The 15025-nt window shown below is 42.4% G+C and overlaps 1 protein-coding gene across 1 annotated transcript in view; it reads right to left on the bottom strand.

Moving 5' to 3' along the window:
* Window positions 1-15025, bottom strand: part of magi2a (membrane associated guanylate kinase, WW and PDZ domain containing 2a) — a 104046-nt gene that overhangs the window by 73919 nt on the left and 15102 nt on the right. Inside the window, 1 exon segment of the mRNA XM_046873366.1 lies at window positions 13555-13671. Coding sequence (XP_046729322.1) covers window positions 13555-13671 — 117 coding nt within the window.

The raw sequence follows: 15025 nt of genomic DNA, 5'->3' as shown, positions 1-15025 counted from the left end.
ATTTCATTTTATTAATAAAATCAGCACAAACCCATGTAAAACTAATCAAATAATATTTTGACCAATCAGAGTCCAGGATTCAGGAGCACTGTGTTCTAACTGTAACTACTGCACTTTTGATGCACAAATAAAATAAATGTTTTGTCACTTTGAGACATGCAGCTGAACACACACACACACACAAACACACACACAGACACACACAGACACACACACACACACACACACACACACACACACACACACGACAGGAAGATGACGCTTGGTCTCTTATGTAAGTTTAATTACCGAAGCCTGAAGGAGCTCAAGGTTTTCTCCTGACTGTAAATAAACACACAGACAACCTTCCTGTTTCCCCTGATAATAAACATTACCTCATTCAACACTCAGAGAGAGAGAGAGAGAGAGAGAGAGAGAGAGAGAGAGAGAGAGAGAGAGAGAGAGAGAGAGAACAAGTAAAAGAAAGAGAGACAAATAGAGTAAGATAGAATTAATTAGATATTAAAAGAAAGAAAGAAAGAAAGAAAGAAAGAAAGAAAGAAGAAAGAAAGAAAGAAAGAAAGAAAGAAAGAAAGAAAGAAAGCGAATGACAGAGTGAGAAAAAGAGAGATTGAAAGAAAGAGTGAGATGGGTAGAAAAGGGAGACAGCAAAGAGAGAGTGTGTAAGATAAAAAGTGAGAAAAAGAAAGAAAGAAAGAAAGAAAGAAAGAAAGAAAGAAAGAAAGAAAGAAAGAAAGAAAGAAAGAGTAAATGACAGAGCTATATAGAGAGTGAGAGAATGGGTGAGAGAGTGAATTAATGAGATAGATAGGGAAGGAAAGTGTGCCAGAGAAAAGAGAAAAAGAGAGTGTGTGTGAGAGTGAGAGAGAGAGAGAGAGAGAGAGAGAGAGAGAGAGAGAGAGAGACTTTTTTTTGACTTTTTACACTCCTTTATTTAACACAAGTCACGTAATGTCCTGGATGGTATCAGAGAGAGAGAGAGAGTGAGAGAGAGAGAGAGAGATTTATGCAAATTTGGTCATTTGCATGTTAATTGGGTGTGTCATAATTATCATTTCATTTGCAGAAATCTAATTGCAGGATGTGGATGAGTCTGAAACAGAGGTCTGATCCTGTACTGTACAGTTCCACTCGTTCTTCCTCTCGTTATAATTCCTGCCCCACTTTCTGCCCCGCCTGGCCTGAATATCCTCTTTCCTGCCCCACTTTCCTTTTATGGCAGTGACTTCCTGTTCCTGTTTTGTGTTGCCATGGTGTATAATTAGTCAAACCTGTCATCGGAACACCTCCTGTATCTCAGAGGAATCGCTGACCTGGTGGACGTGTAATTATACACCGTGGTGTTTCTGATTCATTGTTCATCACATGGTTTGAGATCTGGCTAAACCAAGCTGCAGTGCATTATGGGAAAACTTCTCCTCTTCTTCTCCACTAGGTTTCTCAGTAGAAATTATACTGAACATTCTCAGAATGTGGTCATTGGCCTACTGACAAAAAAATCACGCTTGCTGTTAGATATCAGTGAACTTTGCTAAAGTGATGTAGAACAACAATGTGGCCAACACACACTGACAACAAGTCCTGCCTGGAATAATAAACACCTCCATCAATCAATCAGAATCAAGTATGCACCATTTTACTACACGATGTGGGGGTGAAGAACATCTCAATGTGAAGCAGAGAGCAATCAGTCACCTGAACTCCTTCTATCCAATCACAGTCCACTATTTACACCTGAACTCCTTCTATCCAATCACAGTCCACTATTTACACCTGAACTCCTTCTATCCAATCACAGTCCACTATTTACATCTGAACTCCTTCTATCCAATCACAGTCCACTATTTACATCTGAACTCCTTCTATCCAATCACAGTCCACTATTTACACCTGAACTCCTTCTATCCAATCACAATCCACTATTCACACCTGAACTCCTTCTATCCAATCACAGTCCACTATTTACACCTGAATTCCTTCCATCCAATCACAGTCCACTATTTATACCTGAACTCCTTCTATCCAATCACAATCCACTATTCACACCTGAACTCCTTCTATCTGGTTTGGTCACAGACCCTGGCGTCGTGATGGAGGAGGTACTCACGGGAGCTCAGCTATGATAACATCACATTCACATCCAGAAAAAATACACTGTTTTTTTTTTAAAGAAGAAAAACTGTGACTTTTCATTAATGACTCATGTTCTGGTGTCTCCGCTATCTGTCCCCTCTACCAGAATGATCACCTCAGGTGCTCCACCTTTCATTCCCAACGAGCTGTTAGAGCAAGAACTGTACGGGAAACTGGCAAGCGTCTTTAGGATGATGGGTCTTGGGTGTAAAAATGCACATTTTAAATGTCATCTCATTTAGGAGGCAAGTTTTCATGTTTCTGGATTCTCCATCACAGTCACTGGAGATATCTGTTTCGATCAGGTATGAAGGAGGTTATTATACGGTGTATGCCAGTTTCACGGAGCATGAAGTGTTTTGAATGTGTGGATGTCGGCCACAAGCGTCACACCTGCCCACATAGAGGACCAACTGCTCGTGAAAAAGCTTCTACTGAACAAGCACAAAGGTCCACCTCAGCATCTACCTCAGCATCCACCAGCAAGACCTCTTCCCAGGGAGAACAATTACAGGGCACGGTCACAGAGAGTAGGAAAGCTAATGGAGAGGGTGAACAACAGGATGGTCAGGTGGAGCAGTCAGCAATGATAAGGATGTGACCCTCTCAAAGGAAGTAAAAAATCAGAAGAAACGGGGGATAGTGAGCGTGCTGAGCAGGCTGCATCAGCGTTAACTAAAAAGAAGGACGTGGGCACTTTGTCGTTTAGACACCAGGCAGAAAGTGATACTGAAGAGATGGAACAGGAAGAGTCTGATTAGGAAGGGTTTGGAGGGACAGACAGGTTAAAAGATATAAATTCCCTGGAGGAAATAAACACCTTTCTGGATGAAACGATCGTACGGTCGGTGAAAGTAGATAAATTCATCAGGTCCATTACCATTTTACAGAAGATAGTCAGCTTTGATTTGTTAGATGAAAGGAAGCACATCACTGCTTTGAAAAAGGTCTGTGAGTTAAATAAAACCAGAAAAAGTAAAGAAAAAAATCATAATGTTTTTCCAAGAAACACACAGTAGTAGAAAAGATGAAGTTGACTGAGGTCTACTCCGGGGTGATGGTGGTGGTGTTGGTAGGGTGGGGGTCAGGGGTCAGCATTATCATAGCTGGAGAGTGCACTGTTGAATTTAACCTCGATAGACTTAGTGAAGAGCCACATCTACAATCTAGTAAAATCCTAAACAAACTATTAATTCCGTGTGATGTAATAGATGTTTGGAGAACAAAAAACCCAACTGCAAAATGGTAGACATGGGTGGAGGTTGTGGATGGAAGAATGAGCACAGCAAAGTGAGACACACTCTATTTATCACAGGGAATTAGGATCTGAAAGTGTCATTAAACCAGTAGGATTTACTGATCACCAGCTTACCAACCAAGAGTCAATTTTAACAATAAATTACTCCAGGACGAAGGGTTTTGTCTGCCAGCAATACTGCCAGCCATACACATCCTGTTCCTGTGTCATGCTTAAGCAGGTCATAAAGAAGTCGGAGGAGGAAATATGCCACATAGAAAACAGTCCTTTAAACGGTGCAGGGACTACAAGCAAAGAGGAACTGCAGAGAAACCGGCTGGAGTTCGTTGTTGCAGGAAAACGTGAAAGGAGCAGTGGTGAGTTCCCAATACATTCAGCTGAAAGACATGGCTGCATCAAGCACTTTGTTTTTCGACTTTTGGAGAAAAATGTCGTCAAAGATCAGCGTATAAACTTTCTTTCAGCTTCTCCCATTAGGGGGCGCCACAGCGGATCATCTGCATGTTTGATTTGGCACATGTTTTTACGCTGGATGTCCTTCCTAACGCAACCCTCCCCATTTATCCGGGCTTGGGACCGGCACGTAGGCTTGTGCAACCCTAATGGCTGTGGTTGGTTCCCTGACCGGGGATCGAACCCGGGCAACAGTGGTGAGAGCACCGCATCCTAACCACTAGACCACCAGGGACCCCTGTCAAAGATCAGCCCCAAATGGACAGTACCAAATGGACAGAAAACAACAGATGGAAAGGAAATGAGGAGCTACGCAATGGACTTCTACTCTTAACCATATGACAATGAACAATGTAATGAAGAATGTGTAAGGGAGCTCCTGGTGAACCTTCCTGAACAAACTGAGCTGGACAAGGATCTGAGCCTGGAGGAACCCACTACAGCTGGTAATCAGCTCGCTTCAGGAGGAGGAACATTTCTCGGAAACCATCGGACCCCAAATCTTTTTTTCAGGCTTCGTCTATCTGCTCTAATAGAGTATAGTAATCATTCGTTCTTTCAGAGATAAAATGAGATAAACGCTTGAAAATCTCCGCTCTGTCTGGTCTGCGTTTTTGTTGTTGTTGTTTTTTGTTTTTCTCCGCTTTTAATCAGCTTGTCAATCTGTTCCTCATAGACGCCCGGAGAGAGACGAGTAGCGGATATCGGACGAGCGTCTCCGTCGCGTCTCCGGTTACCTGCAGGCTGTACCGTTAATCACGCGCTCACAGGAAACGAGAGAGAGAGAGAGAGAGAGAGAGAGAGAGAGAGAGAGAGAGAGAGACCTCACCTCTAATCATCTCTGATCATCTACGCTGCTCTCATAGAGAATAAAATAACGAGACGATGCTGGGTGGAATTGTTTCTCGCTCTGTAATCCTCAATCTCGCTGCGTCTTGATGTGACACGTCCTGGTTCCCCTCATTCCCCCCGGTGTTAATGACTCGCACTTATCGAGGGTCACTGATTCGTCTAGGAAACGATTTCCCTCCGTTATCGCTCAGAGACATGTTTTAGTTTTCTCCTCGTTCAATGTAATAAAAAAACAGTATTTTTTAGTTATTTAAAAAATTATTATTTATTATTGAGTTTCATGTGCTGAATAACTGCTAAACTCCAAATGAGTACTGAGAGAGTGCTGAGAGACTGCTGAGAGAGTGCTGAGAGAGTGCTGAGAGAGCTGATAGAGAGCTGAGAGAGCTGAGAGAGCTGAGAGAAAGCTGAGAGAGTGCTGAGAGAGTGCTGAGAGAGTGCTGAGAGAGTGCTGAGAGAGATCTGAGAGAAAGCTGAGAGAGTGCTGAGAGAGTGCTGAGAGAGTGCTGAGAGAGAGCTGAGAGAGTGCTGAGAGAGAGCTGAGAGAAAGCTGAGAGAGTGCTGAGAGAGTGCTGAGAGAAAGCTGAGAGAGTGCTGAGAGAGTGCTGAGAGAGTGCTGAGAGAGTGCTGAGAGAGAGCTGAGAGAAAGCTAAGAGAGTGCTGAGAGAGTGCTGAGAGAGTGCTGAGTGAGTGCAGAGAGAGCTGAGAGTGCTGAGAGAGAACTGAGAGAAAGCTGAGAGAGAGCTGAGAGAGTGCTGAGAGAGCTGAGTGAGTGCAGAGAGAGAGCTGAGAGAGTGCAGAGAGAGTGCTGAGAGAGAACTGAGAGTGCTGAGAGAGTGCTGAGAGAGTGCCGAGAGTGCCGAGAGAGCTAAGAGAGTGCTGAGAGAGAGAGCTGAGAGTGTGCCGAGAGAGAGAGCTGAGAGAAACTGAAAGAGAACTGAGAGAGCTGAGAGAGTGCTGAGAGGTGCTGAGAGAGCTGAGAGAGCTGAGAGAGCTGAGAGAGGCTGAGAGAGCTGAGAGAGTGCTGAGAGTACTGAGAGAGTACTGAGAGAGTGCTGAGAGAGTGCTGAGAGAGTGCTGAGAGAACTGAGAGAGAGCTGAGAGAGAGCCGAGAGTGCCGAGAGTGCCGAGAGAGTACCGAGAGAGTACCGAGAGTACCGAGAGAGAACCGAGAGAGTGCTGAGAGAGTGCTGAGAGAGAGCTGAGAGTGCTGAGAGAGTACTGAGAGAGAGCTGAGAGAGTTCTGAGAGAGTGCTGAGAGAGTGCTGAGAGAGAGCTGAGAGAGTGCTGAGAGAGAACTGAGAGAGAACTGAGAGAGCTGAGAGAGAACTGAGAGAGTGCTGAGAGAGTGCTGAGAGAGAGCTGAGAGAGTGCTGAGAGAGAGCTGAGAGAGTGCTGAGAGAGTACTGAGAGAGTACTGAGAGAGTACTGAGAGAGAACTGAGAGAGAACTGAGAGAGTTCTGAGAGAGTGCTGAGAGGTGCTGAGAGAGCTGAGAGTGCTGAGAGAACTGAGAGAGAACTGAGAGAGAGCTGAGAAAGTGCTGAGAGAGAACTGAGAGAGAACTGAGAGAGAGCTGAGAGAGTGCTGAGAGTGTGCTGAGAGAGTGCTGAGAGAGTGCTATAGAGAATGGAAGTGTGATGTTTCCTGGTTCCTGAGCTTCTTCTCTTCTCCCTCAAGACCACTTGCTTGCAGTAATTAGACTCCTTTTAAAACCCACAACCAGCATAATTACATATACCCTGTTTATCTACAGTTCACACATCTCCTCTTATCTCCTCCATTCATCTCCTCTCATCTCCTCCTCTTATCCCTCCACTCAACTCCTCTCTTCTCATCTCCTCTCATCTCCTCTCATCTCCTCCTCTCATCCCTCCACTCATCTCCTCTCATCTCCTCCACTCATCTCCTCTCATCTCCTCTCCTCTCCCTTATCCTCCACTCATCTCCTCTTCTCATCTCCTCCTATCTCCTCCTCTCATCCCTCCACTCATCTCCTCCTCTCATCTCCTTTCATCCCTCCACTCATCTCATCTCCTCCTCTCATCCTCCACTCATCTCCTCTTATCTCCTGTCATCCTCCTTTAATTTCCTCTTATCCTTCACTCATCTCCTCCTCTCATCTCCTTTCATCCCTCCACTCATCTCATCTCCTCCTCTCATCTCCTGTCATCCTCCTTTAATTTCCTCTCATCTACTCCTCTCAACCCTCCTATCATCACTCCTCTTAATCTTTCTTTCATCTCCTCTCATTTTCTCTCATCTCCTTCTCTCATCTTATCCTTCCTTTCATCTCCTCCCATCCTCCTCTCATTTCATCATTCCTCTCATTTCCTCCCATTCCTCCTCTTATCTCATCCTTCCTCTCATCTCCTCTTATCCTTCTCTTATTCCTTTACTCATCACTCCTCTTCTCTTACCCTTCCACTCATCTTCCTCTCATCTTTATTCTTCTCCATCTCCTCCTCCATCTGATCCTTCCTCTCCAATCCTTTCTTTCCTCCTCCTCTTTTCCTCATCTTTTACTCTACCTTTACTAATCTTTATTTCCATCCATCCATCCATCCATCCATCCATCCATCCATCCATCCATCCATCCATCCTTTTGCTATCTACTATTATCTCTTTATTTCCTTCCCATTTATTTACTCCTTTATATCATTTTTCCTATATTCATCCTTCCATACATCAATTTATCTTCTTTATCAACTTCTATATATCTTAATTTCCTTTCTTTATCCATCCATCCATCCATTCCTTACTACAACTTTTTCTTTTCATAATTTATTTATTCCTTTCTTTTCATTCTTTTCCATCTACCCATTAGCATTTTTTCATCCCTACACCCTCTTTTATCACTGTCTATCATTTATTCATCTATCTTTTTTAATTCTTATCCCATCCACGCTCTTCTTCCATCCTTCTTTCTTTTCATTTTTTACGTTTCTTATTATTATGCGCACTCCAATGCTTTATCCGTTTATCTTCTTTACAGCTCCTCTTCCCATCCAGCTCATCTATCCTTTATTCAGTTTTCTATCCTTCCATCATTCCATTGCTTCTTTTGTGTCTCGGGTGGGTTTATTAGCGGTGAGCAGACGTTTCCGTTTATTCCTCCGGCATAAAAAACATTCATTAAAAAGCGGAATAAAAAAACCTGTTTCATAATCGTGATATGAAATGATATAAATGTATTTCTTTCATTTCATACTCTGCGTCTCCCCTTAATGTCCTGAGATAAAGGAGCAAAACAATGATGTTTACTCGTCTTTAATTCGTTTTACTCATCAGCTCATTAACACATTAACGAGGTGCATGTGACGATGTCAGACAGTGTGCGAGACGGAGTGCGGGACGGAGTGCGAGACGGAGTGCGAAAGGAAGTGTGGTGTGAGACAGTGTGCGAGACGAAGTGCGAGACAAACTATAGGATGAACTGTAAGCTTTAGTATGAGACAGACTGTGAGATGGACTATGAGTCAGATTTTGTAAGACAAACTGAGAGACTGAATGCGAAAGAGCGCATGAGACAGAGTGTGGGACAAAGCGAAATAGAGTGTGAAACGGACTGTGAGGCGGAGTGTGAGACGAAGTGTGAGACGGAGTGTGAGACGAAGTGTGAGACGGAGTGTGAGATGAAGTGTGAGATGTAGTTTGAGTTGTAGTTTAAGATGAAGAGTCAGATGGAGTGTGAGATGGTGTGTGAGATGTAGTTGAGATGGAGTGTGAGATATAGTTGAGATGGAGTGTGAGATGAAGTGTGAGATGGAGTGAGATGAAGTGTGAGATTAAGTGTGAGATTAAGTGTGAGATTAAGTGTAAGATTAAGTGTGAGACGAAGAGTGAGATGGAGTGTGAGATGTATTTTGAGATGGAGTGTGAGATGGAGTGTGAGATGAAGAGTGAGATGAGTGTGAGATGGAGTGTGAGATGGAGTGTGAGATGGAGTGTGAGATGAAGAGTGAGATGGAGTGAGATGGAGTGTGAGATGGAGTGTGAGATGGAGTGTGAGATGGAGTGTGAGGTGGAGTGTGAGATGAAGTGTGAGATGGAGTGTGAGATGAAGTGTGAGATGAAGTGTGAGATGAAGTGCGAGATGGAGTGCGAGATGGAGGCGAGATGGAGTGCGAGATGGAGTGCGAGATGGAGTGTGAGATGGAGTGCGAGATGTAGTGTGAGATGTAGTGTGAGGTGTAGTGTGAGATGGAGTGTGAGATGAAGTGTAAAATGTAGTGTGAGATGAAGTGTGAGATGAAGTGTGAGGTGGAGTGTGAGATGAAGTGTGAGATGGAGTGTGAAATGTAGTGTGAGATGAAGTATGAGACGAAGAGTGAGATGGAGTTTGAAATGAAGTGTCTAAAAGTTTCGGATTGTTTTCAGGTTTTTTCTCAGGAGTGTTGAAGCAACAATAACAACAAACAATAATCAGCTAAAGATTTCCTGCTGAAGACGCAGGGGGTATAAATACCTATACACGCTTTTAGACAAATTGAGGGAAGACCAGATACAGAACACCATCACCTCCTCCTTTCATCCTCCTTTCATCCTCCTTTCATCCTCCTTTCATCCTCCATCATACTCTCACTCTATTAGTTCATCAGTGATAAAACACAATCCCTCTATCCATCCTTCTCCACTTCATTATTAAAGCTCTGTCTTTCTTCTCCCTCAGTTCATTTCCTTTCTCTCTCTCTCGCTCTCTCTCTCTCAATCACTGTGTGTGTTTGTGTGTGTGTGTGTGTGTGTGTGTGTGTGTGTGTGTGTGTGTGTGTGCGCACTTTTTAAGGGCTTGTTTAGTTGTGAATGTTTTTTCCCCTCCTCATGTCAAGCTGCTGCTCAGGTTGACTTAAATGCATTGGAGCAGAACATGTGCGCAAACACACATGAACAGCACACACACACATACACACGGACATACGCGCATGCACAAACACGCACACACACACACACACACACACACACACACACACACACACACACACATGAAACCAAAAACATAAACACAGATTGTGGAGCACTCGCTCTGGATCTCTGAGCTGTTTAGCATCTCATTATTTCCTTGTTTCCACACACTCACACTCACACTCACACACATACACACATGCGCACACACACATAAACAAACAAACAAACACACACACACACACACACACACACACACATGTTCAAAACACTGCATCATGGTGATGGAACACAAAACACACTGGTGCTGTGGACTTAAGCGGCTCCACGCTATCAATATTAATGCTGAGAGCTGCAGCGCTACTTTTGTAACCGCACACACACACACACACACACATATACACACACACACACATACACACACACACACATACACACGCACACATACACACGCACACGCGTCCCTGAATACAAACTGCTGTTATAGAGAAATACAGCCTGACCAATCAGAATCCAGAATGGATGACTAGATAGATTATTGTCTAAATGGATGGATAAATAGTTCAATGTTTAGATGGATGGATGGATGGATAGATGGATGGATGGATGGATGAATGGGCAGACAAACAGATAAAAGAGTAGATGGATGGATGATCAATCACAGTCCAGAATTCAGTATAATCAAAGCCGTACCTGTAGAAGTTTGCCAAAAACATCCAATCACAGAGAGACAATATATATATTCTTCTTTTTCGCTCTCACTTCTTAATCCCTTCTTCTTTTAGCGTTGTCTTTATAAAGCGCCTCTCGTTCTCTTAGTCCCATGTGTACGCTTTAATATTTTAATCACACTTCTTTCTCTCTCTCTCTCTCACTCCTTATTCCCCCAGCTCAACCTGCAATCCATCTTTCAGTTAACCTTCCCCTCTCCTCTGTTTCCTGTTCGCTCTATTTTTCCTCCTGAGTCACACCATTCATCTCTCTTTTTCATTCTCCCCTTTCATTTTTCTCTCCGGACTCAACGTTTTTACAGTCTGATCATATTATTTATTTAATCGTAGATTACGTAGATAGATAGATAGATAGATAGATAGATAGATAGATAGATAGATAGATAGATAGATAGATAGATAGATAGATAGATAGATAGATAGATAGATAGATAGATAGATAGATAGCTTCTCAACCTTAACAGAAGATGAGAAACTGCAAGTCATTCAATCTTGCAATCCCACCACATGTCCTCTGGATCCAATCCCTTCAACTACGCTTCAGGCCATCGCACAAGATCTCCACAATCATCAACATCTGGTTATGTGCCAACTACCTTCAAGCAAGCAAGGGTCATTCCCATCTTGAAGAAACCTGTTTTGGATCCATCAGACATCAACAACTACAGATGGTATCACTTCTCTCTTTTCTTTCCAAATCTCTGGAACACACTGTCCATCTATCTCTCACAGGCTGACCATCAAGCTCTCACAGAACAACCTTCATGTTCCAAACCAGTCTGGTTTCAAAGCAGCACATTCCACAGAGACGGCCCTTTTGGCTTTTTCTGAGAAACTGCATGCTGCTCAATCCGCCAAGCTGTCATCTGTTTTTATCTTCCTGGACCTTTCAGCAGCATTCAACACAGTCAACCACAAAACACCTTTGTCAACCCTCAAGAACCTCAGTATCCGTGGAACAGCATGGGAATGGTTTGCTTCCTACCTGGAAGGTCCCTCCTACCAGGTAACATGGAGGAGATCCACATCTGCCCCGTGCAGATTCTTTAAACGATGGGTGAAGACCTTACTCTACCTGGAACACTTAATCTAGCACTTTCCCAGTTTGCTTTGTAGAAATCAAGAGTTGTATTCTGACTGATCTTAAGTTTGGAATCTGGTGTACCAGTGTAGATTCAACGCTAAAGACTCAAAGCACTTCTGTACGTCGCTCTGGACATGAGCGCGAATGCTGCGAATGTAAATGTAAATGTAAGAAGTAACAGAGCAGTGTATAAATGCAGAAGTGTAATTGATGCAGAAATAGATTAGTGTGGGAAAAAAAGAATGAAGAAGAAAAAGAATGAAGGGATGAATGAACAGGGGAGAGGATGAATGTATGGATCTAAAAAGAGAAAAGTGCAGAAATATATACAGTTTAAGAGAAGGATAGAGGTAATAGATGAGTAAGAGATTTAAGAACAAAGAATTGATATATACATAAAAAATGGATAGATTCATATGAATGAATGAATGAATGAATGAAAGACAAATAGGGGGATGAATGGATATATTATTACATTTCATTCATTAGTATTCATTAGTTCATTAGTAAATAGGCAGATAAATGAATGACAAAATGATAGTTAGATGGGTGTGAATCGATAACTGTGGATAATTGGATATCAAGATGAATATTTGATGAATGGAAATGAATGAACAGATGGTTGAATGTGTGTGGATGGATGGATGAATGTATGGATGGATGAATAGCTGGTTGTGTGTGTGGATTGATGGTTGAAAGGATGGATGGACGGATTGGTGATAAATGAATAACTGAAAACATGAATGGATGGATGAATGGATGGATGGATGGATGGATGGATGGATGGATGGATGGATGGATGGATGGATAAATTAAGAAATACAGCAATGAAAGAATGAATGAATGAATTAATTAATTAATGATTGAATGAATGGATGAATAGATGGATTATTGAACACATTGATGAATGAACAGATGGTTGAGTGTGTGGATGGATGAATAGATGATGGACAGATTGGTGATAAAATAATAAATAAATACATGGATGGATGGATGGATGGATGGATTAAGGAATACAGGAATGAATAAATTGATAAGAAATGAATGGGTGGGTGAATAAACGAATGAATGAATGAACAAATGAATAAAAGGATAGACAGATTGGTGTTAAATGAATAAATAAATACATGGATGATGGATGAATTAAGGGATACAGGAATAAATAAATGGATAAATAGATAAGAAATAAACGGGTGGGTGAATAAATGAACGAATGAATAAACAACTTGGGTGGTTTCATGAAATTCTGGAGTAAGAACAGGAGCTTTGAAGGATTTGGACTGTCGTTAATATCATCAGTCTACAGTAGAAGAGTAGAACAGTAGAAGAGTAGAAGAGTAGAAGAGTAGAACAGTAGAAGAGTAGAACAGTAGAACAGTAGAAGAGTAGAACAGTAGAACAGTAGAAGAGTAGAACAGTAGAACAGTAGAACAGTAGAAGAGTAGAACAGTAGAACAGTAGAACAGTAGAAGAGTAGAAGAGTAGAAGAGTAGAACAGTAGAACAGTAGAAGAGTAGAACAGTAGAAGAGTAGAACAGTAGAAGAGTAGAAGAGTAGAACAGTAGAAAAGGGGAACAGTAGAACAGTAGAACAGTAGAAGAGGAGAACAGTAGAAGAGTAGAAGAGAAGAGTAGAACAGAACAGTAGAAGAGTAGAACAGTAGAAAAGGGGAACAGTAGAACAGTAGAAGAGTAGAACAGTAGAAAAGGAGAACAGTAGAACAGTAGAACAGTAGAACAGTAGAAGAGTAGAACAGTAGAAAAGGGGAACAGTAGAACAGTAGAAGAGTAGAACAGTAGAAAAGGGGAACAGTAGAACATTAGAAGAGTAGAAGAGGAGAACAGTAGAACAGTAGAAGAGTAGAACAGTAGAACAGTAGAAGAGTAGAACAGTAGAAAAGGGAAACAGTAGAACAGTAGAAGAGTAGAACAGTAGAACAGTAGAACAGTAGAATAGTAGAACAGTAGAAAAGGGGAACAGTAGAGAAGAGTAGAAGAGGAGAACAAAAGAAGAGGAGATCAGTAGAAGAGTAAAAGAGGAGAACAGTTGAACAGTAAAAGTAGAGAAGAGTAGAAGGTTCAGCACAGCTCATGCCCCCCAGCAGGGTCAGATGTAAAAGATCAGGGGGTAAAGGTCACTCACAGGGCACAGTGCGGAGGTACAGGTTGTCCCGGATGATCTGCTGCAGTTCGTGGTCTATAGAACCTTTCTGAAAGCGCAGACTGAGGTAGAGCTTGAGATCTTTATCTAGAACTCCTCCTGAAACACACACACACACACACACACACACACACACACACACACACACACACACACACACACACACACAGTGATGAGTCAAGTAAAGTAGGACAGAGCTTATCTCATCTCCTTATCTCGTTATCTCATCCATACACACAGAACTCATCATTACTCTTCTCCAAGTCCACCTGCAGACCCAAAAACAGGAAAGGAGGAGGAGGAAAGAACTAAAAGAATGAGTGGAATATAGATGAGTGGAAGAAATGATTGGAGAGATGTGTGAAGGAAAGGAAAGGGTGGAGAAAAGGATTGGAGCAATAAGTGGAGGATGAAAGAGAAGAAACAGATGAGTGGAAGAACAGATTGAGGGATGGATGAAGGAGAGGAAACAGATGAGTGGAAGAACAGATTGAGGATGGATGAAGGAGAGGAAACAGATGAGTGGAAGAACAGATTGAGGGATTGATGAAGGAGAGGAAACAGATGAGTGGAAGAACAGATTGAGGGATGGATGAAGGAGAGGAAACAGATGAGTGGAAGAACAGATTGAGGGATTGATGAAGGAGAGGAAACAGATGAGTGGAAGAACAGATTGAGGGATGGATGAAGGCGAGGAAACAGATGAGTGAAAGAACAGATTGAGGGATGGATGAAGGAGAGGAAACAGATGAGTGGAAGAACAGATTGAGGGATGGATGAAGGAGAGGAAACAGATAAGTGGAAGAACAGATTGAGGGATGGATGAAGGAGAGGAAAGCACTGGAGAAACAGATGGGTGGAGGAAAGACAGAGTTGGAAAAATTATGGGAAGAAATGTCTTTCTCTCCTGTCTGTCTCTGAGTGGGTGGGGCTTATCCTCTCCCCTGTCAATCACAGTGATACTAGCCAATCATGCATGCCTGTGATCTGATGTATGCAGAAGAGGGTGGAGCTTTGCGAGTCTCCACCTTCCCTGATAATCCTGAGAACATGAGTGAATTATAGAGGAGGATACAGATGCAGTAACATCTGGCAGAAGAGTGGCACTGTGAAAAGTGGTACAGTCCAAATTACTGTGGAGTGTGAGGAGAGAGGGATGAGAGACATAGAGTGAGAGAAAGAGAGAGAGAGAAATAGTGGTGGTGAGAGATGGACAGAGAGACAGATAAAAATAGAGATAGTAAAAAAGAGACAGATAGTGAGAGATAGATAGACTGATTAAAACCAATCAAAAGATGACAAAGAGACATAGAGAAAGTTACTGATAGAAACACACACACACACACACACACACACACACACACACACACACACACACACACGAATTTGTTTGCTTCTGAAATAACCTACTTTTAAAAACAAAACAAAACAAAACCAACAATTCCTCTCTCTC

Source organism: Silurus meridionalis, chromosome 18, assembly GCF_014805685.1.
Source record: "Silurus meridionalis isolate SWU-2019-XX chromosome 18, ASM1480568v1, whole genome shotgun sequence".
Classification (NCBI taxonomy): domain Eukaryota; kingdom Metazoa; phylum Chordata; class Actinopteri; order Siluriformes; family Siluridae; genus Silurus; species Silurus meridionalis.
Note: the sequence above shows the minus strand (reverse complement) of the source record. Positions and strands in the feature narration are given on the sequence as shown.